We start from the raw sequence: 27,759 nt of genomic DNA, 5'->3' as shown, positions 1-27,759 counted from the left end.
TTTTACATATGGCAATCCCAGAGATTAATTAAAAAGACGAAAAGGCTCAAATAATTAAACACGTGCTAATCAATTCAACGTGTATTACATATATGTGTGATCAAGGAACAACATTGACGTAAAAACGAAGATATTGATTCAAACGAGAATAGCATTGCAGGAGAAATTATACATATTTACTTAAGAGAAATTGACAACGCAGCATGCGATCGAAGAACCTGTTCTCACGATGCAAACAAATAATCTTAGAGTTTACTCTCTTAATGAACGAATTTAAAAAGAAAAGATAAATAGTTGAAACTTTAATCAAAACCATTAATTAATTGATGTCACCTATATAACCGTGAAATATTACATAAATAATAAATTTATAAAAATAATACAACTTTTATCTAAAAAAACGCTCATCACAGAACATTTGAAATCGATTTAGCTGACAAAAGCTAAGGACACGCAAATAAATTGACAACAGATATCATTGCGACAGACTTATCTTCGATTATATCGTAAAAAGAATCAATTTATGAAAAAATATACGGGAAGAGAGGGACGACGATTCAAGATTCGCGGAGATGCGTGGCTGATAGGTCAAAGATCGCATCGAGGACAGAGAGAAAGGACCGTGAAAGTTATGAAGCGAACGTAAAAGAAAAGTCAACTCAAGGTGTGGATGTCTCAAAATGGTGTGTCTCAAAGTCGTAAAGGTAATTTTCGAGTGGCGGTTTTAATCCTCGTTACGCGAAAAGAATAAATAAATACGGGTTCGGAGTTTATGTCGAAGGGAAATAGACGTTTCACGAAACTAAAGCAACGAAGATGAGCAAACAAAGTGTGCCACCCCCAGGCATCAATTCCTGCGAAAGGATCAGGCCGGAGCGACCCAGAAATACGATACAGAGGCTGGTATGGGGTCCCGGAACGCAGTTCCAGGTCGGTCATATCGGCATCCCGGAGGATGAAGGCTCGAATCCACGGATGGCGTTGAGAAGGTATATGAACTGTATTTTATAGAAGTTATTAAATTTCTTGGATCTATATTTTTTAAATTTTACTGTATCGGAGCAGTGATCTTCAAACCTTCCCCACATGTAAATAGCATAATCATATATTATTATTTTAAAAAACGGTAATTTTTTAAAAATTAAAACAAAATTCATTAGAAACAAATTTATAGGAAATGGACACGTAGTAAGATTTCAAAACGTTTTTATATAAAAATGTTTTTTTTTAATTCACGATAAAAGGAAGAGTTTGAGATTTTCTGCAGTATTAGAGAAATGTTTTGTGTTTCTAATAATGCGGAGTCATATGGTTGTTCTACAATGTGCTTTTTGTTTTCTGTTTCTTGCTGTTTGTCTCTGTTTGTCTCTTGCCTTCTTGGTCAAGAAGGCAAGAGACAAACAGCAAGAAACAAGAAACAAAAAAAGTACATTGTAGAACAACCAATATACCCGGAAATTTTCGCGAATAGGGAAATTTTTTGTAATAGCAATTTTATTTTTTTAATAAGTTCTAACCATCAAAATGAGTTTACAGGTGAGTTTTTTGCACAATTTGTTGACCGGAAGGCCTCCGTTTTTTAATGTTTATGCAAAATTTTGGTTTTTCCCTGTTTTTGATTCAGTTTTTTTATATATCTAAGCTTGAATAAGTCGGATCGAAGTAAAAAAAGAAAAGGGAATTGTTCGTAATTCCCCTACAAAACTACGGGTAGAACATTCTAGCTATCGTACATAACTTAAAAAAAATTAGAAACCGCCGTTATTAGTGATTTTTGGCTTTTTCTTTGTAACTTGGGGTTAAATGCATATATATTAATGACAATGAGAGAAAATATAGCTTTTATGGTCACAAAAATGTATGCCAAAGCTGGTTAAAAAATTTTTAAAAAATCGGGTAGAAATTGCATTGTTGTAAAAATTTTAATTTGCTTGTCAGTTTTAGGCAAAAGGTCGTAGAGCAAACTTTTTTTTAAATATTCGGAATTTTATGCACTTTAAGGATGTTATAAAAAGTTTTTCGAAAATTGAAAGAAAAACATTTTTTTCGATTTTTTTGAAAAATTTTCCGATTTTTTGGTTTTTCGGAAAAAAAATTGTTCTTTAATGTAAATTTAAATTATTTATAAAATCCATTAATGCCCTTTAAACGTACGATCAAAATATTTAATAAAAGTATTTAACGAAAAAAACATTTTTATTTAATTGTACGAAGTTGCACAGATATGTAAAAAAATAAATTATGTCTAATAATTTATAAAGATAAAAACGTGACACTTGGGTTACATTATATAAATTTTACACAAACATATTTTAAATTATACATTTTTTCCATAAATATTTTATTTATTGTCTATATAACATATTGAAATGTAATATATTTCATGGCATTCCGTTACTTTTCTATGTTCGGTTTTTTCAGGAATATTTGGTATAGTATAGTACATTGCCTATGCCATGAAAACAGTTTGAAGGGAAGAGAACTGTATACTCCATCACATAATAATACATACTATGATAATGATATAACATAATACTGTGCAAGTTAGTTAACAAAGACAATGTATAAAGAATATTGTTCAGACTTTGAGTTATTCGACGAATGAAATATTACTGCAACTGTGAGTACTTTTTTGCCAAAACGGTATATTTTTACGCCGTGAAATATAGTTTATTTTATACAATCGTTAAATATTATTTTCAGAATATTACACGTCCATACAGTATTTTGAAAGAGTTCTTTACACGTTCAAGCAGTATTTTGAAAGAGTTTTTTGATCAAGTTTATATTTTATTACTACTGTAAGTAATGTGTTCACAAAACTTGTACATTTTTTGAAGTGATAAATTTTTTGTTTTATACGATAATAAAATATTATTTTCAGAAGATGATACTTCGATCCGACTTGTACAAGCTGAGATATATAAAAAAAACTGAACCGAAAATAGGAAAAAACCAAAATTTTGCATAAACATTAAAAAACAAAAGCCTTCCGGTTAACGAATCGTGCAACAAACTCACCTGTAAACTCATCTTGATGGTTAGAACTTATTAAAAAATAAAATTGCTGTTACAGCAAATTTCTTTATTCGTGAAATTTTCCGAGTATATAACTCCGCTATTTTTATGTTCGCGATGTTCTTATATTCCAAAGATCTTTTAAAAATAAAGCAAAAGTAATAAAAAAATTTATAGAAAATAAGCATGTAAATGCAATTAAAATTAAAAAAATTTGTTTACATAAAAATATTTTATATGAAAGAAACTCGCAGTAGAAAAAGTTTGAGAGTTGCTGTATTGCAGAACCTTTTCTCGCTTCTAATGAATCAGTTTTAATTATACAGCTCCTGAATAAGAATACCTATGTCTTTCAAAGCAATACGTATATTTTTACGTTCGCACTGTTCTTACGTTCTAGATATGTCATCTTGTGTAATGAATATACCGAAACTACTAATTAAAAATAAATAACACGCGCTGCGTTTATGGAAGCACAGTGTTTTTATGCATCGTATTTGCAAGAAGAATCGTAACAAAGGATTCTATGAAGCAATAATACGGTTATAATTACATTTTGATTAGCGCGTACGTCGACGTGAGAGCGTGACGCTCCGCTGTTTGCGTGTAACTAGCAGTTATCGAATTGCATTGTATGCTCCTCTCCCGAACCAAGAATCAGAGCTAATTATCGCCATATCCGTCAGACAGACAGCCGCGCGACGTGTAATAGGTTTATTTAATCCCGCTATGTGCATCGCGCACTAATGGAGCATCAAGAGAGGAATCGCCGTGACAATCAATTACATAAAGGCGATCGATCAATAATAGCAGGCACAGAAATCATGGTCTGCAAAAAGCAACGCGAATTATTTGTGTATAATAACAGAAATAGAGACGTAAATTCGCGCGGAGCCGCGCAATAAATCCGCTTAACGCCGTTTCCTAGCAGTAGGTAATTTGCACGATAATAAATCACCAGGAACTATTTGTTTGCGAGGCGAAATAAATTAAATGCGTCCTCGACGTAACTTCTTTATAACAATAATTCGCCGTTACATTGATCCCTTGCTTATGCAAGATTAGCGGACTAAATAATTAGCACTGACAGTAGCCTTAATACGGCTCATTAATCCGTAATCACGTGTATATCGCACAATAGAATGTGTATTAAACGGAATATGTATTACAATGTTTATTAATCATGATTAGATGAAATTTTATCTACTTTCTTCTGTTGAATTAGAACAAACTTTCATAGCGCTACTTTATTTATATTACGTTTATATGTTTTTAAAAAAAAGTTTGGCAATTATATCATTCGATAGAGCAAAGTTTCAGCTTTAAGAATTTGTTTTTAAATTGCGATACGATGATTTTTAATAGAGTTATGAGCAATCAAAGTCAAATGGTTTCTTTTATTTAATCCGTATATAAAAAGTATATAAAAAGTAATCAAAAGTTTTAGGAATATTTAAAAAAAAAATTTTATAGGGAAAACTTTAAGCTTTCACGTCAGAAAATCAAAAATTTTTACAAGTTTTTCTGGACACGTGATAGTCCCATAAAGTGAGAAAAAATTTTCCATTTTGTCCAGCTCGTTTTCTATATAGATATAAAAAAATTATCGAACTCACAGAAACTCAAAACACATATTGACCTTTCGAGAATAGAGATTTTGGTAATTATGCAGTATAAGGGGGACTACACGGAGAAAAATGTACAGTAAATACTACTAAAATTCTAGTAAACTTTATGGAATTATCAATATTCATATACGTGCCAACTTATGTAAAATTTTCTTTACATTTCTGGTAAATGACATTGTCGTATGATAATCATTCTTACCTTATTGACAACAATTTTTTCTTTAGCATTGACAAAATTTACTTTACTGCATATGGTAGTTGTTTGTGCTCGTCAATCTTGAAAATAATACGATTTACTTTACTATAAGTATAATTTACTTTACTGGAAGTATAATTTATCTTTCTATAAAATAATAGTCACTTGAAACGATGTACTATAATCATAATGTACTTTTTATCTTACATCTCCGGTATTTTTTACTTTTAGGCAAATAAAATTTATCACGAATTCGGTAAAAATAGCCAGAATATTTTTACTAGTCTTGAAAGGTATCCATCTCTAAATTATTTTTCTCCGTGTACTCTTCAATGACTTTGACCTTGACATATGTTGTCAAGGTCATGATCCTGAGTGACCTTAAACAAATTTTAGCCATTGCTGTTCATTAAAAAGTTGTTAACAAAGAAAAGGTCATTAAAAAAGTGCGATTTTAAAGCAAAGAATTTGTGTTTGTAAAGCAGACATTTTCCTAGAAAAAGAATAAATATATCATCACACACAGCAATTGACTAGATTAACTTTTGCAGAGAGGTAATTCATGTAATTAAATAACTTGGTAAAACTACATAAATGGGGAACAATGTCAATAGTTTGTAAAGTAGGAAATTTGTGTTTTTGAAGTAAAATATTTGTATTTTTAAAACAGAAAACTTGTATACTTATTTAAAAATTCTCTACTTTAATAATCAATTACAACTTCTCAGCTCATGAATCAATGGTTAACAAACAACGAAAGTCAAATTGGCGGAGAAGGAATTATTGTCGAAATCGATGAAGCAAAATTATATAAGAAAAATTATATAAGAAATTATATAAGAAAATATCTTGCGCTAAAGCAGGGCATTTGTTTCATCGGAGCACAGTCGTGTCCAAAAGTTAGATTTTATTGATGAACTTTTGTTGTAGCCCGAAAGCTACTACAAATAAGCCTTGCATTCCAGCAACGAGCGGCGGAAATGCAAGACTACAGATTTGGCGATCCACATGCGAACGACGTCCGTCGCCGGGCATGATATATATGATCATATCGATCGCCAAAATGCGCGGTAATAGGACACAAAGGCATAGAGAATGGACTGCGCGATCCGTATCTAAGTAGTGTATCAAATCGACAATAATGAGAGAGAGGGATTGTGGGAGACGGCCAATCTCCCTCTCATTCTCTCTTCCATTCTTACATCATTGAATGGAAAGAGATAGAAATGGCCGTCTGCCACGGTCCCTCTCTCTCATCCCAATCGACCATTTTGACACACGGATCGCGCAGTCCATTCTCTATGTCTTTGATAGGACACCGTGCATTTCTTCATATTCGGCTGTCTAATCGAAGACCGCGGGAGTCTTATCCGACAAGTGAATCTACGTCACATTACGCGCGTCGCGAGAGTCGAGTGTCCTGTTACATCCGCAATACCGATCGTTTTAAGTATTATTGCGAGTGCGAATGACAAGATATAAGCTACGAGTAATCACAAGTGCTAACGCAAAGTTCAAATAGTATTGTTCACATTAAACCTGACATATTAATTATAAACAGGTGTAATTAAAACGGGGAACTATTTTAAATAAATTTGTGAAAAGTGGTCAAGTGTGGTTTTCTCGCTGCCCTTCGGGAAACCATCCCCAGCGCTCCTCGTGGGTTCCAACTCTTCTGACGGACCAAATCCCTTGATTATTACTTGTTGCACCGAAAGGTTGCAACACTTTTTTGTTAATAATTTTTTAAAGAACAACGAGAGTCGGCTAAAATTTGTCCAAGGTTACTCGAGGTCATGACCTTGACAACATATGTCAAGGTCAAAGTCAGGATAGTCCCTTATACTGCATAATTAATGAGATTTTTAACTTTAAACCCGTTTTCTAAATTTAAATTTTGTTCGTGCTTAATGAAGCTGCAGCTTCTTAAATTTTAAACTTTAGTGTTACAAACTTTTATTTCAAATAAAATCCAATAAAAATAAGCTTGTTCCCAGTGCATTCAACTGCATCAAGTGTTTTAGAATAATCTATCTTTTATATAAGATTTTAAAATGTGCAATAATATTTAAAATAATAATTGCTGTAACTTTAATTTTCGATTAAATACACGGAGTACCGTGAGTACTTATGCTTTTATTTCGAGATTAAATTAACAAATTTTAGTTTATTCGATCGCGTAATCGGATTATAGAACAAGATATAATTTTATTTAGTCCCTCTTTCCAATTGTATTTCATTACAGTTCATAATAAAATAAAATATAGATACATACAATAGAACATTAATTGTATGTAAGATTAATTATTATTTGTATATATTTCTGATTAAAGATGAATTATACATAAATATCACCAACAATTATAAATCTAAACTACAATCATGAGTGAATTATTAGCGTATATATCGATATCAATATTTCCACAATCTACGCAAATTCACATAATCCACAATTCTATCTTTATACATCCAACAACTATATATTATTTAATAGCATTATCCACGTCATACAATTATAAATTGTATTTCCAAAAAGAACGAATTTATAAAACAATCAATTATATTTTATATTTTATATAAGAAATAATTTTTTTATCTATACTTTTATCACACTTGATGCGATTATGCGTTTTCCTAATTCTATTAATTGTTTATCCATAGTATAAAAATCGTTTCTAACATGGCATAAAATAATAATCAAAAGTTTAGCGTTAAAAACGCGATAAAAATATAATCCTTGAAGTGTAAAAACTTCCACTGCAAAAATTTTACATCAATTATCGCGTAATCTTCGTTGTCATGAATAAACTTATTTTCATACATTTGGTTAGTAGAGATTAATAATTAGTTCATGTTTCTATAGTCAACGCTTAATTCATTTTATTTTCCTGATGCTGTCTACAACGTTAATGAAATTCTATCGACATGCTACCATAGACAGGATAACACGATAATAACGTCCTTTCTTTCAGACTGCTGAGATTGTATGAAGGCAGACAATATAGGGAAGCTGCTGGCTTTCTGATGAAACTGCCACATTACACCTTAAAGGCTGCATTGCCGGATATTCCGGTGGACCTGTTGATCGAAACGCTACCACACAGCCTCACCTTGCTGGAGGCGCTTTACTCCCGATTGTTGGAACTAAACGTCAGCGACATGAAGATCTTGCGGATCGAGCAAGTCCTCTGGAGGGTGGTGCACCTGATATCGACCAGTCAAGACCACTTCCGACCGCGTATCTGGTGTAAACTTCTCGTGTCATTGAACAGATTATCGCCCAACACGAAAAGCACGCTGCTATCGAGAAGACGTGCTCTAGAGAGAGCTGTAGAAGGACTCGGCAAGCACGGATTAGTGCCTTCCTCGCAGACAAACATCTCTGAGAACTCCGTTACGCCAAATTTAGTACCATTGCCGGTGGCATTGAGAGAAGAGCTCGAGACGCGAACGGAAGCATACAAATTAGCGTTACACAAGATTGAGAACTTTGGCAAGCACGCTGGGACTAATAAAGGTACGTACTTCAAATTGTTGTTAATAAAGATCGTGTTGTATGACACTTAGACGACTATCGCGCGTTAATAACGAATAATAAAATAACAAAAATGCTTTTATAATTTTATAATATTAAATATTTTAAACTCATAAATATTCAAATTATTTTTTGAAAGCTTTAAATCAAAATAATAATGTTACGCAAATTTTACAGTGGTATGAATAATTTGTAAACAACCATAGTCATAAATCAAATTTCAATATTCCAATTTCGTGCGAAAAGCAGTATGTTAATCGATTGCGACAAAGATAAATGATATCCATCTATCCTTCAATTATGTGTTTAATTATTTGACAAATGAATGATAATTACCATTGCCAGTGCAATATTAGATTACCGAAGCAATATTTTACGATTATACGCTATTTTTTCCATAAATTCGCTAGGATTTCCATACGAGATTTGGCATTACGATGATTACACACTGAAGCGCATAATTATCGTCGGCTGTGCAATGGGATTAGCGTGCACCGCTAATTCCATCGAAATAAAGTTGTACGACCGTTCGTACCGCCTGTATATTCGGAGTTCCGTGGAACCGTGAAGCATTGGATTTTAACGGAGTATCGCGTTATACATTCACAAATGCAAATGGACTAATGTCGAAAGCGTGTTAAATCATTTATACAGAGAACTGCACCGTTCTCTCGTTCGCCGATAAATTTCCACGACGCGTAATTCAAGACGTGTCATCATTGGTTGAACGTTTTCGCAGAGAAAGGTGTTAAAAATGAAAAAAGTATACGTAGAAAGATAAGCTACGCCGTATATAAATATTGACAAATGTGTGGGGAAATACATTTACGATTTCATTCCTTAAAAATAAGTATAATATATCAGCAACTATTCTTTAAAATAGTCAATTAAAATTAATATAATTAATAAATCTTGACTATTCTTTTAAATCATACATCGTTGAAAAATTTGTGTTAAACTTGGCACATTTCATGTGTCCCAAACGGTCCACTCAAATTTATGTGTTAATTCAACACAAGATAAATATATTAAAAAGTAACAAATATTTAAGAAGATAAAAAGTAATAAGTTTGTAAACAAATCGTGGAAGCACATTTTTTTCAGTAAAATTAACGTTTATAATATGTTAAATTAACACATTTTATTAATTCACTTACGATTTACGTTTTAAAACACATTATTTTTATTTGTTCACTTGCTCATAAATTGTGTTATTGTGATACTAAGAAATATTGAATATCAATTTAATATAAATTATTTAAATAATATAATCACATTATGTTAAATTAACACTCGAATATGTTAAAAACGAATATGTTCAACACAAAATGTTAATAAGAACTTGAGTGGAATTTCCAAAACAAATACGAAATATTGTTTATTGTGTAACTTTAAACATATAATTTTCCAATTGATTGATTCTCGTCTTTAAAATCATCATCTTTCAATTACCGTGAGAAAACTATTTTGATACTAAAACCTGCATTTAATCTCACTAGTAGTATCTAATTTCATATTAATAATAGATAATCTCTATAATGCCTTCATGTATACATGTATTTAAGTTTATTTGCTTCACTTATTTGATTTAGCAACAACTTAATTATGTCCAATGAAATTAATATCTTTCTTTTACTATAAAATATTAGAAATTATTTCATCAATCTTATCGATATTATTTTATTGGTTTTATCAGTTTTATTAAAAAAAGTATGGTCCATATGATTATAATATAATGAGAACAGACCGTCGGCCGAACTGCAATTTATTGGAGCATGAACCTGTAGCAATTTGTGCCTCGTGCGCGAGAGTGCGGATATGCCGCATAATTTAATCTCGCCTCATTATATAAAGGAAAGTGTGGCATATTTAGTTATGATGTCAGATAGATACTCCGCGATTTTGCTGTTCATGTGCCGGATATCGGACCGGCTATCTACGTAGCCCCGAGGCACCGTAAAAAGGCGGTGGATGCAGTAATAATCACCTCGCGCCATCATCGGTTCCGCTCTAATAATAAAAAATAATAATAACGACCCCGAAGAGAGAAAGAGAGAGAAGCTCTGATCTTTTCTTACGCTTCTATAGCGGATCAAGGTGTACAAGCGGCTTCGCATCAACGGCAGCTTTCCCTGAAGTACAGCGAGATCCAGCAACGCCTGATCGATAATCAAAGCTTGCTGAACACCTTGGAGAAAGCGGGCGGGCCGTGTAGCTTAGAGAATTTACTAGCGGAGTTGAAACGCCGGGTCGAGCAGGATAAGGAGGCGCTCCGGGAATGGACGGCCTTGAGGAAATCGACCTCCGGATCGACGAACACGAAGAATCCGGCTCTCGCCGCCAGATTGTTGCAGTTTTCGAGAGGCTGCGCACTCGCGCTGCAGTTCATGAACGAAGATAAACTGCAGGTAAGATTGAAACATTTCCATCAGGAAATATTTTTTCCTCGGATGCCCCTGAAATTTAATCTTCGAAGATGCGCAAAAGAACGTTCTTTTTTTCCTCATGCATTTTTGCGAAAAAGATCAACTAAAGTTGTTAGTTTTTAAATTCAACTTGGACACTGAAATGATATTTATAGGAGAAATCCGACCTCGGATGAAGAAATAATGCTTCAGGATCGCTATCCCAAGAGAGTCGTCGCTGATTATTGTTATCTACCCACGAAACAATTCGCACGAACGTCTCGAGCGTAAAAAGGCGTGAAACGGTTTGGCATAGAAACGGCGAACTGTTAGAACAATAGGCGTGTCGTCGTCTACGATCACGATTTTTTTGGGGGGTCTCCGTAAGAAACTCGCGTACAGTCAGCCGCAACAATAAGAATGGTGAAAAATCTGCGCTGTCAAGCGCGAGAAAATGACCCCGAAACACACAACACGTGCAAGTGATACGATTCCCGCGGGATTGCGGCTTGCACTCCAGCAGCTCTAGCAGCTGACACGTCCAAGACAATCCATGCGGCCGATGTCAAAGGCGCTGTGTGCAACCAGCGTGGAGTCCCATAAGGACCCTACGGCGAACCTAAATTACCCGAGTTTACTCCTGTTCCTGCTTACATTTAACTATTCTCTCGGCTAATGTCTATTTCTACAGATGTAGATTAATCTTAGTTAAACTCGGTTTAACTTAGTTTTTATTTTGTTCTAGTTTTAACAAGGGACCTGTTACAACTGTCCGAAACAGATTCGATTCTCCTTGAAATATACAATGTTAAACACGAAAAACTAAGTAACACGTATTTTTTTATAATACGAATTTGGACCGATGAGAATAAATCTAATTAAGAGAAATTATTGGATTCAAACGGATCTTAAGAAGTACGATTTTAAATATTTCGTATTTTTTTCTATCAACCCAATTTGAGATTCGATGAGTGAAACAATCTCTCAAAACTAACGCTTACATTTGATTCAAATCAATTCGCAACAAAACGATGTATAAAAAAGCAGAGATGGGCATTATTTGAAATAGATGCATTTAAAATGGAAATACAAAATGCAAAATGCCCATTTTATATTTTGTATTTAAAATATATTTTTTCAAAAACTACTTTACATTTCCATTTAAATGGTATTTGATACCCATTTTCTATTTGAAATACAATTAGGTTTAAAAATATTTAGGTTGGTATTAATAGTTATCTGCTTTAAGATATCTTTAAGAGTTCTTTAAGAAAAATCTTCAAAATATTTCACAAAGAACATGGAAAGATATCTCAAAATTGTTTTATACATCGATTTTATCCATAGGTCTGTTTTTTATTGCTGCACTTTCTGAACTGGTACACACAGTTCAATAAGACGAAGTGAAATAAACATATATTTGTTTCACTTCAACTTATTGCACCGGTTCAGAGTGCAGCAATAAAAGACAGACCTCATTTATTCGGCAATATTTAGAAATTAATGTCTCCTTAACTATTGCGAAAATTGCAAAATGGTAGAGGACCTTTCGACTTCGTTTTTTTATTAAGCATAGCACTGTATGATTAGTGGGCGTTATTTCAGTTACACTCTGTATAAATCTTTTGTTTATATATATTATATAAAAAATACATATTTTATGAAAGTTTATATATACATATATCATATAAAATATAAGATATATATATATATAAAAGGTTATAGTAAAGAATATCAAAAATAAGAATATTAAAGAATAAGAATTAAAATATAAATGTAAGTTAAACATGCAAAATAAATATAAGAATATTTAAAAAACCGTTTTTAAAAATCCATTTTTAAAAAACCATTTGGAAAAATTATTTTAAAAATGTCTATTTTCTATTTTAAATAGGTGTCTGAAACCCATTTTGTATTTTATATTTCCAAATGGAAAAATTACAGCAATTTTACATTTTCTATTTCAAATAGATTCGAGCAGCCATTTTGTCCATCTCTGTAAAAAAGGTATATAAAAAAGTTTTGGACAAAACTTTTATAGCTTTTTATATACTTGATAACTGTACATTTAGATTTTTCAAAAATTTAATATTTTGTAAATTAAACAATATAAAAATGCGTGTCTTCAATTTTTGTGTTTAACAACATATTTCAAGAAGAATCGAATCTATTTCAGACAGTTGTAATTAGGGTTCGTATAAGAATCAGAAAAAGATAAAAAGTAAGTTAAATCAGATTAAAGTTAATCTACATTGATTGAAAAGGATATAAGATAACAATAGCACATAAACGATGCAAGCAACTCAATATTAATACCCCAATATAAATTGCAAATTGATAAGTAAACGCGAATTGAATAAATAAACGAGGGTTGACAACCTAAATAGGATACAGGATGATAACGTGAAATCTGTGTTTATATATACTTGCGAGCAGAATATACGAGAATTACGCGCGAACATAAATTATTTCTATCAATGGATATAAGCATGTAACACGTATTTAATTGAAACATCGGCGTTCTGAAACTTGAGTTGGAATAAAATATCATTATACAGAATATTAAATAGTCTACATGCGCTCGTACATGCGGTTCGTTAATAATACGTCGCGGAATACGCGCGAGGCTGTCGTTAACGCGAATCAAATAGCAGTTATTTTTTAATCAAGCGAAAAAAGCGAGTTTACCTAGGGAGTAAAATTTATTGCGAATTTAATTGAAACTCGCATGTTTTTTTCATAATTTTCAATCGAAAATGAAGTTTTGAATAATATTATCCCGTCGAATTTATCGTAAAGCTAATACATAATATTCATGAGAGAAGTGTTTTCGAGCACGCGCGTGCGCGAGGTATTAATGCACGCGAAGCGTTAATACGTTATGATTAATATCGCGTATATTAATGCCAAGTCATAAATTATCGTTGGGAACTACGACGCATACGTGATAAATATTTCACGCGTTCGACTGCCGCGTCTGCAGTTGCTGTGAAGCTTCGCGGCGCAATAAAGATTGAAAATTGAATCCGCGTCGTCGCTGGCTGATACTCTCGGGTTTTCAGCAATGTTTTGGAAAAACGCGAAACACAATATTCCGGTCGCGATCGTGCGAAATGTACAATTTACATGACGCGACACGCATAACACGTTTGTTTGTGAAGAGAATAGCAATTTCTATTTCGTCGGGCAATACAACTGGAGAAATGAGTTTATATATTACTTTAATCTTCCCCTTTTTGAACGAGATAGGAAAGGAAGAAGTGACGCTTTGACGACAAAAATAAAACCATGTCCAATGTTGGACGACAATCCAATATTCGGCACAACGGCGTCTAAAATATATTTTCAGCAAACGTACAATGTTCATCTTATCACAAAATTTAACGAGAATTCGGTTGGAAATGCGGCAAATCCTGTTATCGTCAGATGCTTAAACGAATTCTCGATAATGAATGCGTACGGCATTTTCATGATTGCATTACTCTCGTCAAATTGAAAACGAAAATAATTATCTTATTTACTTCCATTTGCAAAGGATCAACATGAGGTGAATTGTAAAAAAGGTAAAAAGTAGCACCCAGATCATTGTATAACAGAATCGAATTGGAAAACTGGTCACAGCTTACCAAAACGCATTAATTGCTTTCCATTGAGTGCATTTTAATTGGAAGTTCATAGTCGACTGCAAATCTCAATCGAAAAACGAGTGGATCGAACGGTGGATATTGTGATTGTTTACTAGTTTCTTTATAGTACGTGACATCCACCCGATTGCTTTTGCGTGGTGATAATATTTCATATGATAATAATAATTACTTTCGTGAAAAAAATATCATCTTTTTCAATATGTTTTCTTATAAATTTAAAATATAATAAAAGATCGAAATGTCGATAAGTAATACTAAACAGTATTCATCTTGTTTGTAAGCAAAATAAATTTCAACATTTTTTCTCGCGATTATCTCAACCTATTCGCCAATTTTAAATTCCCTACTTTTTTTGCACACAGAGATACTGCTTAAGTACACAATGATGTAAACAATGAAAAAATATTATTTAAATATTTAAATTTTTTATTACGAGCTAAAATATTATTTAAATTTTGAATTACGAGCTACTTATACAAAATGAGGACAAAATTTTAAAAAATCGCAACTACACGGAAATTACAATTTTACTGTGAAATCTAAAAATTTAACTAAATACAAATCTGAAAATAATTTTGTTGGACCATGAAAATAATTATGTAGGAAACTTAATGAGCATGAAGAGCAAAAACTTTTGACATTCTGGCAACCAGTTTGAGCATCCTACATGATTACTTTATCTAATAAAATTATTTTTAGACTTGTACCTAGCTAAATTTTTAAAAGCTTCAACAAAATTGTTCTTTTCGTGTATGTTTAAATAAAAAGAAAGAGAAACGTTCTAAAAAAAAAATTAGGCCATCCATTTAATAGAAATATTCGTTGGAAAATAAAACAAATCCTCAGAAATATATTCAAGTACAAAATGTAAAAATATGCAAAACTGTCAGAAGAAAATAAGATGTTTTACCAAGTACATTGTACGTCTGTCTAAAGTCTATCTACATCACGAGCTATCCCATACAGGTTCTCCATCTAGACGAAAATCTCGGTGATGACTACGAGGAAGAGTCCAGTAGCGCCGGCTATCACACGGATGAGAGTTGCAGCCCGACTCCGGAGCCAGTTGTAACGGGTATCAACTGCGAGGCACTCAACGCAGAAGAAAATTGTTCAGATTTAACCTCAGCCAATATCACAGTGGAACAACTCGCCGAGAGATACGGCGCTCTCTATGCCCAGGCCAACTTGCATACCCTGGATGCTCTGGACGCATTAGAGCCCCTTAAGGGCGCTTCTGATTTGAAAGCAAAGATTCTCTACTCGGTGGTAGTGGTGAGTACCGTTTCAAGTTAAATAATTATAAACGTGTACAATGAATAGGTACTCCTCCCTTCACTAAATTGGGATATTATTCAACTGAATAATCCTTAATTACGCTTGAAATCTCGTAGCGTATTTCTTTTTAATAAATATTCTAACTTCATATTAACAAAAAATACAAATAAAATATATCAAATAAATGAAATATTTAAAATTTTAAGAAAAATAAATTAATTAAAATTTAAATTAATGATAAACCAGTTAGTGATAAACGATAGTATTGTACATAATACATAATATACAAAATAAGAAGTCATACTAGATCGGTGAAAATTCTATTTTTTCTCGTCAATGAAACGCGACTTTCACCAGATGAAAACGGTCAAACGCAACAAAAGGCGCAACGAAGCGATCGCGAATTATTATACGAGTAGCACTCGATCATCCGCAGAAACGTGTACGAATTAGCCATATGCAGAATATTCATCTGCTGCACAATACATCGCTGTCCCACTTCGCGCTCTGTATTATTAAGAATACAAATGAAAAATTTTTCACTAAATATACTTAATGGTTCAGTGCAGCTAATATTTGTTTGATTTCGTAACATACATTTATGCGGATATGTATATATATATATACATATGTATATATATAATATAGGAAAATAAGTTGATTATTTTAATTGTAATTAAAATTTTGGAAAACACGTTTACACTAATATGTATGTTAAAATGTGATTAATACTCATAGAGATAAACATGATCAATTTTTGACGCCCCATTAATACAATTTCATTTTTTATTTTTATTATTGCGAGAGCATAGAGAAGCCATTTTAATTTACCTCTTTCTATAAATTGAAATATTATTCCAATATATTGGTTCATATATATCGTTTTACACGTAAATCAAATATATAGCGCGCGCGCGTCAAAATACAAATTTCAATTATTTCACAATATACAATAAAAGATTCTCTCGTTTAAATCATTAATAGATGTAATTTAATTTTCGATGTAACATTATATTATTGGCCGTTTATTTTAAATCCTCATATTTTATCCTCTAGTTTTATACTGTAATTTCGTATTGAAGCCAACGTGTATGAATCCCGTTTTTATAACGAATGAGAAATAAATTTCAAGAGACGGTGGTGCGAAAAAATCCACGAAAGTCGTTTAAAAAAAATAGCAATTCGCTTAATGCATATATAATTAAACTAATACACACGTGCATACAAACCTATAATTAATGTATAGTTCACAGGAACTGTGTATATATTGCCAAGAGCAAATTATATCAAAGGTTTCGGGGCACGTGACGAGATAATAAATTATACCTCGGGTAACTCACAGTGAAATCTAGTATGGCATAATCACATCGAGTGAGAGATTAAGCTGTTGTATGTATTTAACAAATCTCAAAAAATTTGCCTTTGATGTATAATATAGTTCAACACACATTGTTTTACATAAAACCTTTTTAATATGCATGTGTTCGTTGAGATGGATTAATTTTAATAATTTAAAATCTCATCTGCATTTGGATTATGTTATCAAGCCAACATGAACATTTTTATTCCAGTGCAAATATCGAAAATTGGATAACATTTTTCACCTTTTTAACCGCGTAAGTGTATTGCTCTTTTTAGATACTGTTATTCCAAATATAACCACGTGTCTAAAAATAAAATCACATTAGTTTCGCGTGTCAACGGGACTGATCGTACTATGAACTATTGCATGAGCTCGCCAAGCTCATTTTCGCGTGACATTGCATCACGACATTGAATGTTACCTGACAAATCGCTATGGAAACTGAATGTCGTGCTGTCGTGACATTGAAAGCTAATGACAGCTCACCAGATTGATCAACTATTATTACCAATAGGATGTAACATATGTACTTTGAAAGATATATTGACAAAATCAGAATTTAAACTTTTCCATGTGTGTATGTAAAAAAAGACAGGACACTGGAAATCCAAGTAAAAAATAACTTCAATATATGTGTATTATTTAGTTTTCCGTATAAAAACGACACTGCACCACACATTTAAATGTGTAAATCTATATTTGCATGCAGTACACTGAAAAAAAAGATTGGTTGCTGTAGCAAATTAGATGGTTAAATGTGGCATAGGATTTTTAATTGGCTGTAGCAATCAATTTTTATTGCGTTAGCCAATCGAAATTCTGTACTGACATTGCGGATAGGCTAACACAACCAACAATTGGCTGCAGCAACCAAAAATTGACTGTTGCAACCAATTAAAAATGCTATGCCATATTTAATCATATAATTTGCTGCAGCAACTAATCTTTTTTTTCAGTGTACAGTATGTTATTTTTACACAGGAAACTAATCACACACATATATTGAATAGTCATTTTTTATACATTTGGATTTGCAGTGTCCCGCAGGGCTTTCAATATGTAGCACATACAGGATGTATGTTTCCCGACCAAACGCGACGAAGCAGACAAAGCTTTCACGCGTGTTCACGGTCGGTTTCAGTATTCCGCCAGATTCAAAAAAGTCGTGGTTGTGTGAGGAAGAGAGAGTCGACGAAATCTAATAGACATGCATACACTCGGCCAAGATCGCGGTATGTCGACAAACACTTGTTCTCTACTTGCACTCTCACGTCAGATAACATGAGAGCCGAGTGCCAACGAGGACACCAGGCGTGTTGCGATACACACAGAGTGTTTACTCGTGCTGTAATCACGCTTTAAAGGCTACGCTATACCGTATCTATACTACCGTGTTTCCTTTTCGTTCAGGAAAAATTCCACGAACGGCACGTATACATCCGCAATCAATATTTCTTCTCTCATCTGGCAAAAACGGAAAGTTGTTGTTCTTCGCACAATGTTTAAATATTAAATTTCGATAGACAAGTTTATAATACTAAACTTTTTTTTAATTAAAGTTCTTACGAAGTCAAGTAGATAATGAGATCCCGCTTATCTACTGAAACTTAATTTACAAGTCTTCTATTTTCAGTCGCTCGTAATTCAGACTCATGCTTCGGTTGATGCTTCAGTCTTTCTGATAAAGAGAAACCTCTCTTTCACTTTCTTCCTATCAAACTAATCAAGACTAATTATCCATGAAGGAATAAAAACATGAGTGCGTATAAAATATGATTCTATGCATTTTTCAAAAGTGGAGCTATACAGAGATAAGAAAAGATTTATTCTACAGATAAAATAAAAAGAAAAAATTTGTTCGATTTTAGGTCATGAGAGAGACAAGTGTTGAATGAGAATATACGACGCGATAAAATCAATAGATATCGTATTAATACATCTAAAGTTCTATAGATCTTCGGATCTCTTACACTGTGTAACAAAGTTAAAAAATTTCTTTTATTACTTCTACTTTAAAGCAGTATTTACCAAGTAAATTATAGATGAAGCGTGTGTAAAGCGACCCATTTCGCGTCCGCGCCATGTCATCTCGTTGATCCAAATAATTTCATTACAGCGGAAAACTTAATTTTATGATCAACGGAGTCTTTGAGCAAAAAATTATGGACCTTATGAATCGTACTCTTAAAAAATTTTAAAGCGTCTATTATATCCAAATAGAGAATTTTAATTAATTACTCGAAGGTGCGCGCAATTATTAATATTAATTCTTGACGTCTTTTAATTAAATGAATATTTCTTGCGTTAAAAACTGCATTTTATGAGCACGTAATAAAAGCAGGTTTAATACCAACGGGAAAAATCAGTGTATCTTTGCGAAATACTAATCCGCATTAAAACTAAAAAAGTTCTTCATTAGCAGTGAATTTAAAGTGCGACGATGTGCTCTAAAATTACATTTGTTTCCGGCAAAATTTTATTATTTAAAACAAAATAGGTATCTTGAAACAGTGTGTTCAAAACTGCATCTTTATCATATTGGCTTTTAATATTTCTTTTTAAGAGGAAAGTGAAACCCAATGAAAAAAAGGAGGATAGCCGTGAACAAGAGATAAACTTTTTATACGCGAGAATTAATCTTAAAATGAATTTCGAGCAGAGGATCGACAGTTTTTGTATATATAAGTATGCTGCAAGATTATTTTTACTACCACCACGCACCTGTCTCCCGCCCGATCGATGGACCATTAACGTCAAAGCCGCCGGGGAGGAAAGAGCGAAGGGATGATCGAGTGATGCGAAAGGGGAGTCGAAGGGAGAGCACACTTTTGCGAGAGAGTATACTCGGTGGCAGAGAAAGAGAGAGAAAGAGACAGACAGACAGACAGAGAGACAGAGAGAGAAAGAGAGAGAGAGAGAGGGGGGGGAGGGAGAGGGAGGGAGGGAGGGAGAGAGACAGAGAGACGCTAGTCCTGAGGCTATTAGGTACTTTGCATACATACACGGATACATGCAGGTGCCTTTCACACGGATATCTGAGAAATCGATGAACTAAAATAAATATCCACGAAGAAAGCGACACACACGCGCTAACACGGACTATTCCTCCCCGATATCTCACGCGCGCGCGTTTATGTCACCTTGTAGAATGGGCTGTTGTCACTTGGTCGATAACCCGGCTGGGGATTTGCAAAATACATATATTTTCATCGAAGTACCACCACGTGTGATTTTGATAATGCCAGAACTGGCGGCCAAGCCGCGGATCCGACGTCTTTATGAGACGAGCTGTAACAACTAACTCCACTGTGAATATATATAGCGGATTTCAATAGACAATACGATTTAAATTAAGCCTGAAATAGTAGCCCTCAATGTATACAGAGATTATCTTACTATTTCTCATGCAAATATCACGAAGACGTAATAAAATTGAAGAATGAAATATTGACAGCTATTGATCGATATTTTAAAGATCCAAAATCCAGCAAAACGTCTCCTTCGGAGAAAAGCTTCTGCTCTTACTACCATATTAAATAAAGTACGAAAGGCAACCGCTTTCTTAAATAATGCAAGCAAGATATCTAAATCGCTATTCCACCGCTATTTCCGTCGCTATCTCGTTTCGCGCACAGATTTTCCGGTAAAATAAGCACGACGAAGGCAGTTCTTCACTACCATTTGCCTCGTGTATTTTTGTTTTCTTTTACGTAGAAGCTTTCATCCTTGTATATATCCTAAGTGTGTTCGTAGATAGAATGCAGCGACGTAAAGATATGCCAGCGCTGATAAGTCACATACTTTTTTAAAACACGATTATTAGTTACAATATTAGTCGTTAGTTTGAGATTGTTTAATTTATCTAATTATTTGAAATTCTACAAATAAGTATTTAAGTCATTAATTAATTTATAGACAGATCTTTTGCAGCTTTCAGCTGATATTAAGAATATAAAAAATACAAAATACTTGCAATACTAAACTTTGTATGCGCAAGTAATATATTAATCTTAATATCCATTTCTGCCAATGTAGATTAATTTTTATCTTATCCCGGCTTACTTTTTATTTTTTTTTTTCAGTTTTAAGAATAAAAAAGATAACAAGTAAGTTAAACATCCAGAAGTTAATGTATAGGGTTGGAACAAAAGTTCATAGTCCTGTGAACTTCGGAATTCAAGCAATTGTAACTCGTTAAAAATAAACAAAATTTAAATTTAAAAAATATGTTTTAAAGTTTAAAAACTCTACTTTTAAAAGATCATTATGTCTTTTAAGTTTCTGTGAGTTTAATAATTTTTACATGTAGAAAATGAGCTGGACAAAATGAGAAACTTTCTTCTCACTTTGTAGGCCTATTACGTGCTCAAAAACTTGCAAAAATTTTCAATCTTCTAACGTGAAGCTTAAAATTTTCCATACACAATGGTTCTTTAAAAATGTTACTAAGACTTTTTTGTTACTGAGTTATCGAAGACTAAATAAAGAAGCATTTTTATATAGAAGCTGTGTGTTTCACGGGTTATCTTCGTGTCTATATTCATTCTTGGAATACCAACGTTTTGTGAACGTTGCAGTTTACTTCATTAGGGCGAAGAGCAACCTGACAGCTTATAAAGTAAAGTCAGTAAAAATGTTCGAGAAGCATTTTTACTTTGATTGCTTATAATTCCTTTAAAAATCATCGTACCACAATTAAACAAAAAAATTTAAAGTTAAAGTTTCGCTCTCAACGAATGATATAATTACCAATTTTTTAAATATATGTAGACGTGATACAAATAAAGTAGCGCTACCAACTTTTATGCCAATTCAATACGTTGATGGAAATGGATATGAAATGAATTTTGAGCAATGGATATTCCTATATACGTATTAGTATAAACGTTTTTTGTGAGATTAAATTAGAATAGGAAAAATTGGCAAAAGTATGAAGACATAAGAAATAATTTATGAATATGATTATTTCTTTAATCGACACATAATCAAAAATAAATATCAACTTGTGTTTGAAATAATATTTTATATATAATCATTTTTTTATGAACTTAAACTTCTCGAATACTATAAATATAAATTAATACATATATTAAGAAATAAAGATTTTCCTCATAAATAAACTTTCCGTTAATTAATATACTAACAGTTAACGTCAAAATGATATGTATGTGTGTATTTATTAACTTTTTTCACGCAGTTAAATCGTTTGAACTTCCTATCTTAACGTCTAGAATGGCATTCAATTAAATCAAATTCTGCAAAAGATAATTAATTAATATTTGAAATATCGTTAACTTTTATTATACAATTGCAAATGATCAAGTATGGTATTACACAGTTGACAGCTTATCGCTCCGTAGCTAATATGTTGCATATCGGAAAGATGGCTTTCACACACGAATACGCGAGAAGCACGCCATAAAATAGATATTGCACAGAGAGAGGCGTTTTTTTCGCTCTTTCTTACACATTCACACTCGTTGTACGTACAGGTGCCCTAGAAATACTCAACTGTAAATGCTCTTCTCAACTGTAAATGCGAGAAGAGAACTTAGGAGAGAGATGATAATAATGTATGTGATAATTCAGAGACTTACGATTCATGTCGTTGCAAATAATAACTGATTACGATTCAATTAAATGCGATGCAGACGGCAGGCTATGTTACATTCAGCTGGCGGTCACGCAGAGCAGTCAAAGTCTAACTTTAAGTTATAACTCAATCTCGTTGGATTTCATGTATCAACAGTTCTATAACTTTTGAAATTCTGGTATTAATATCAGTCAAAAGTTATATAGATCCTGTCCATGAATTAATTAACAATAGCTAATCGACAAGTGATACCATCTTTGTTTGTATAATATTAATATATATGTATTCATTTATATCAATTGATGGATAATAAGATATAATTGCAATCATGAAATATAGTTCTCTGGAATAATTTAACGGTAATACATGGATGGTTTAAATATATGAATGAGATCTTTTTATATGAATACAAATCAACATTGGTAAACATACTTACACTGACAAAGAGTAATAGAGAAGAGTGTCTGTTCAATTTATAGTTGTGGACTCGCGGCAGTTGTTTCTGTAGTTGGTGTTGCAATGTCCGAATAAATATAGAATCGAATGTGCTGTTGTGCAACGCGTTGTTCATGAGTTGGTTAGGCTTTATACATTAATTAAGTTTCTTGCAAACAAAAATGTTAAAATCGTCGAAATTTTGGGTAAATTGGCACTATCAAAAGCACAAAGCGCAACGGCTCTCGCTTTACATCTCCCTCCCTGTTACTCAGTGTAAGTACATTTAGATCCGATTGAACCAATGTTAGTTTAACTTTAAGCAAGGCTTAAATTCTCCATCTCTGTCTCTCTTTCTCTCTCTCTCTCTCTCAGCTTTAAAAAGAAAGAATTTTAAGCCTCACTTAAAGTCAGAGTAACGTTGGTGCAATCGGGCCTTAATAATGCTAATTTGTATTCACAACAAAAAAGTTTTATTCATATTTGAACTCTCGTATAATATTTCTAGATTATTGATTGAAAAGTAATAAAATATTAGAACACGAATTAATCAGAATTCTGTTAAAGTTCCATAACGTTATAATTTTAATGTTCAATCAGAAAAATATTTGAGTTCAGTTTTTAAAGTCGAAGTTGTAAAACTTCTCATGAATCAACTTCAAAAATATTGGTTGTTTTTAAGCAATACAGAATACTGGGTTACATTATGAACGAATGAAAAATATATTGCCTTTTATTCTTACAAGAGAATGCTTCCAAGTGTAAATCTCATAATAACGTCAAGCTTATAGTTATTTAAGTAATTAATAAGTATTTCCATTTCACTATTTATAAGCCTTTCTTTGCGATATAAGCAAAAAATATGTAAAGTATACCCGAATTTTTACGTACATATATATATATATATATACATATACATATATTATTGGCTATGTTATTCTGTCAATTTTTGCTTTTTAGCAAAATGTAATTTTTCTAGTTATATTAGTATTTTGGAATTGTACCGATAAAAAATGATGCAATCAATATGGTGAACAAGCATTTAAAGATAGCATTCCAAAATATCCAAAAATGTATAATTTATCTTATATATTATAGATTTTCGTCAGTGTATATTGGAGCGCCGATTCCCGCTAGCCCATGAATTTTCCTTTATTTAATTAATTTTGTAATTATAGGAAATTTTAAATGTTTTTTAAATTATTGTATATTTGGACTAGTTTTTAATTAGGAAATCTCAATTGTTTTTTTAAATTATTGTATATTGTAAACTTGAAAAGTATAAAAAGTCTCTAATAAAATACTTGTAACTAAATACAATTATTTATTGTTTTATTATGAATATTATATAAAAAATTTCTCCTACGTTCTAATATACATTGTTAATGTCACTGAAAATATAATAGGTATGTAATGTATGATGTAACATTTTTAACATATATTAGAACGCAATCTTTAAATGGATGTTCGGTATATTAATTCTACTATTTTTAACGATGTAATTTATAAATTTCGAATTAATATAATAAAAAAATTACAATTTGCTAAAAAGGAAAACAAAATAATAATACATAAAAATTCGGGAACACTTGATACATTTTTTGCTCATGTTGCAAAAGTGGAACTTATAAATGGTGAATTTCACTTATTGATTACCGAAGTAATAGACCCAGTTTCACTTTAATTTACCACTACAAATATCTCGAAAAATATGGAAGAAATAGAAAAACGTTTCACACAAAAATAAAATGGTTTCGAGACAGGCATATTTTCACGTTGTTTTTTTTTTCAGTAAGAGCGCCAAGAAGATACGAAAGTCATCTCCACTTTTTTAATGGAATTATATGATTTTTTATACATAATATATATGCATGGTTTCTCTAATTAATTTAAATATAAAAGTATTAAGGTATAGAGATATCAAAAAATTAGTTGTTTACGAGATATTTTATTCTGGCACATATTGACATGAAATATTAAATATTTCGTAAACTATTGATTGTTTAATATCTTTACTTTTATATATGAAAACTTACAGAAATCATATTAAAAGTATGTAAAAAAAGTCGTATAATTCCATTTAGAAAAGTGGAAATGACTTTCGTATCTTTTTGATGCCTTCATCCAAAAAAAATAATATAATCAAAATACGTCCCCCTTGAAACCGTTCTACTTTTGTTTGAAACGTTTTTCCGTATTTCATATTTTTCCATATTCTTCGAGATTGCCGTGATAAATGGAACATTCTTTATAGGTTTCCTTGTTAGTAACCGATTCATTAAATTTGGCAATTTTCTTTTCAAATTCATAATAGTATTTAAGTAAAAAATACACAAGTTGTAATATAGCAGTCATGACCATTTACGTCTATAACGGTATCAGATAAACAGTTAGCCGTTCATGATGAGCCATTGTTAAAAGTAGTAATTTATTAACAATGCCCATAAATTAACATTGTAAACCCGATGACGAAGAGAATTCTATCATGCCATGTGATTCTACGGAATGCCATAATTACGCGACAACCAGAAAAACATAGAAGAAACATGCTCTCATATCATCTAATTAAAGCAATCTAATTAAAACTGCAATATAATTAAAACTTGCAGCAGTGATTTTTAATGCTACTGCAATTTTTTCGTATATTACAGTCGACTTAATAAATACAAAAATGATAAAATATGTTAGCAACAATTTTTATATTCTGTCACGTTTGAACGATTTGAGTATAAATATGTTTAATACTTTGCATACACACACACGCGCGCGCGCGCGCGCGCGTACGCATTGTGTATAATATCAATTTTCAGTATAATTTTTACAATAATAAACAAATTAAGAAAAAATTATTATTTAGTATTTGAAATTATGTTAAAAAAACTGAAAAAAGAGTCTGATTATAACCTCCAAATGTTGGAATGAAATAATTTCAACCAAATATTCAGATAATATATATAATCACAAACACAATTTTACCTTTTTACAAATTTTAGTAAGTATTACCGTTGGTAATACCACATTTGATAAAATACTTACTGAATATTTTTTAAAGCAAAATTATGTTTAATTATATTACCTGAACATATTTGATTGAAATTATTTCACTCAACATTTGATAGCTATAATCAAACTCTTTGTTTAGTGTGCGCGCTAACCAAGCTTTTTACTGCCATCTAACATATTAATATCTTGGAATAAAAACTCAAATCTTACAACGAATTCGATTGGATCCACTCGGTGCGCACTGGTACACATTAAAATCGTCATACACAAATTGACATAAAAATATATATGTTTAATGTAAATATAAAAATGGATTAAACTATGGATAAAATCCTCAATATATTTCATTGTGCTTTAAGTAAAATCTGTATTTCATAATTCGAAATATTTGCATTTTACTTTTACACGGATTAAATCAGTGTACAACAGCTTCAATATGCACTAGTGCACTTAGTGTGTCCAACCAAATTCGCTATTAGCTTCTAAATATTTGAGGTTTTGCAACATTGCTGTTTTAAAATATATTGTGAAGAAATAATAAAAATTGTTATATAAATCCTATAAAAATTTAGATATCTAATAAAAATAATGAGATGGTTTAGATAAGATATAAAGGTTACTATTTTTAATAATATTCGCAAGCTAATGTTAATTAAATATTTTACTGCGATAATTTGATATTATGATATCATAAAATTTCTACAAAAAAGAAACTTATTCAATTGTTTGCATCAAAACAATCTCGATATGGAATATATAAATTAAATTATATGTTAACGTCATTATATATATAATCAGCGGATGTGTTCTAAAACCTATTTCAATTCTAATCTCTATTTAACATCCGTTCACGATAATTATACTGCGTCGCACGCGAAATGTGCCCGACTCTTTCCTCATTCTATTGTATTCATCTTGAATGCCTTAATAAGCAACTGTGGAAGTAACTCGCAGCGTCTCGTCGAGCAGACGCGCGTAATTTACGCGCGCATTTATATAGCGCGACATGCATATTTTAAAACGGAATTAAAGGCTTACCAGTCACAGCCTCCGCTAACCGTCATGTCTTTGCCCTTTGCAGCTCTCGTGGCGTCTGGCGGGCATGGTCCAGACATCGAGGCGCCTGGAAGCCTTGAAGATCCTGAACGGCGTGACCGCGGCCCAGACAGCAGAGGCTTCTCCGGAGCTCGAAGAATGCATTAAAAGGCAGTTGGCCACTTCCGGGGTACAGACCGGTTCTCGTGAGGTCGCCGAGCAGGTGGTCAGCCAGTTGGAGAGGACACTGTACGACTTTCCATGTCTGCGTGGATGCGCTGAGGTCAAGAGTTACGCCACCGCATGCTCTACTTTGGCCTGGGCGTGCCTAGCACGTTCCACGCCGCTGGTACTCGATGTAGCGCAAAGTCTGGAGTTCCGCAGAGAGGTGCATGTAAGACATCATGCTTCTCCGGATCCGCATGGGGCTAGGATCGGATCAGTTTTGTGGCCAGGGCTTCGGGAAGGCTGCCAAGGTCCCTGTCTTCACAGAGCCGTCGTGCTAACTTGCTGAAGCACTGCGACTATTCTATAAAAAAGGAGTAAAAGCGAATGCAGAGCTGTCCTTAAAAAACATGTTCATGATGCGAAAATATTTTTCATATATTAGGTGTTAAACTTAA

General features: G+C 32.4%; 1 protein-coding gene across 1 annotated transcript; it reads left to right on the top strand.

Annotated features, from left to right (window-relative positions):
• Positions 1 to 27,759, top strand: LOC108761219 (uncharacterized). The gene is made up of 5 exons (XM_018507633.1): positions 1 to 989; positions 7,815 to 8,359; positions 10,466 to 10,785; positions 15,396 to 15,704; positions 27,183 to 27,759. The coding sequence occupies exons 1-5, from the start codon at positions 817 to 819 to the stop codon at positions 27,648 to 27,650; spliced, it is 1,815 nt and encodes a 604-aa protein (XP_018363135.1). The 5' UTR covers positions 1 to 816; the 3' UTR covers positions 27,651 to 27,759.

Source organism: Trachymyrmex cornetzi, unplaced genomic scaffold, assembly GCF_001594075.2.
Source record: "Trachymyrmex cornetzi isolate Tcor2-1 unplaced genomic scaffold, Tcor1.1 scaffold245, whole genome shotgun sequence".
NCBI classification, from domain to species: Eukaryota; Metazoa; Arthropoda; class Insecta; order Hymenoptera; family Formicidae; genus Trachymyrmex; species Trachymyrmex cornetzi.
The sequence above is the reverse complement of the archived record's forward strand: the minus strand, read 5'-3'. Positions and strand labels throughout refer to the sequence as shown.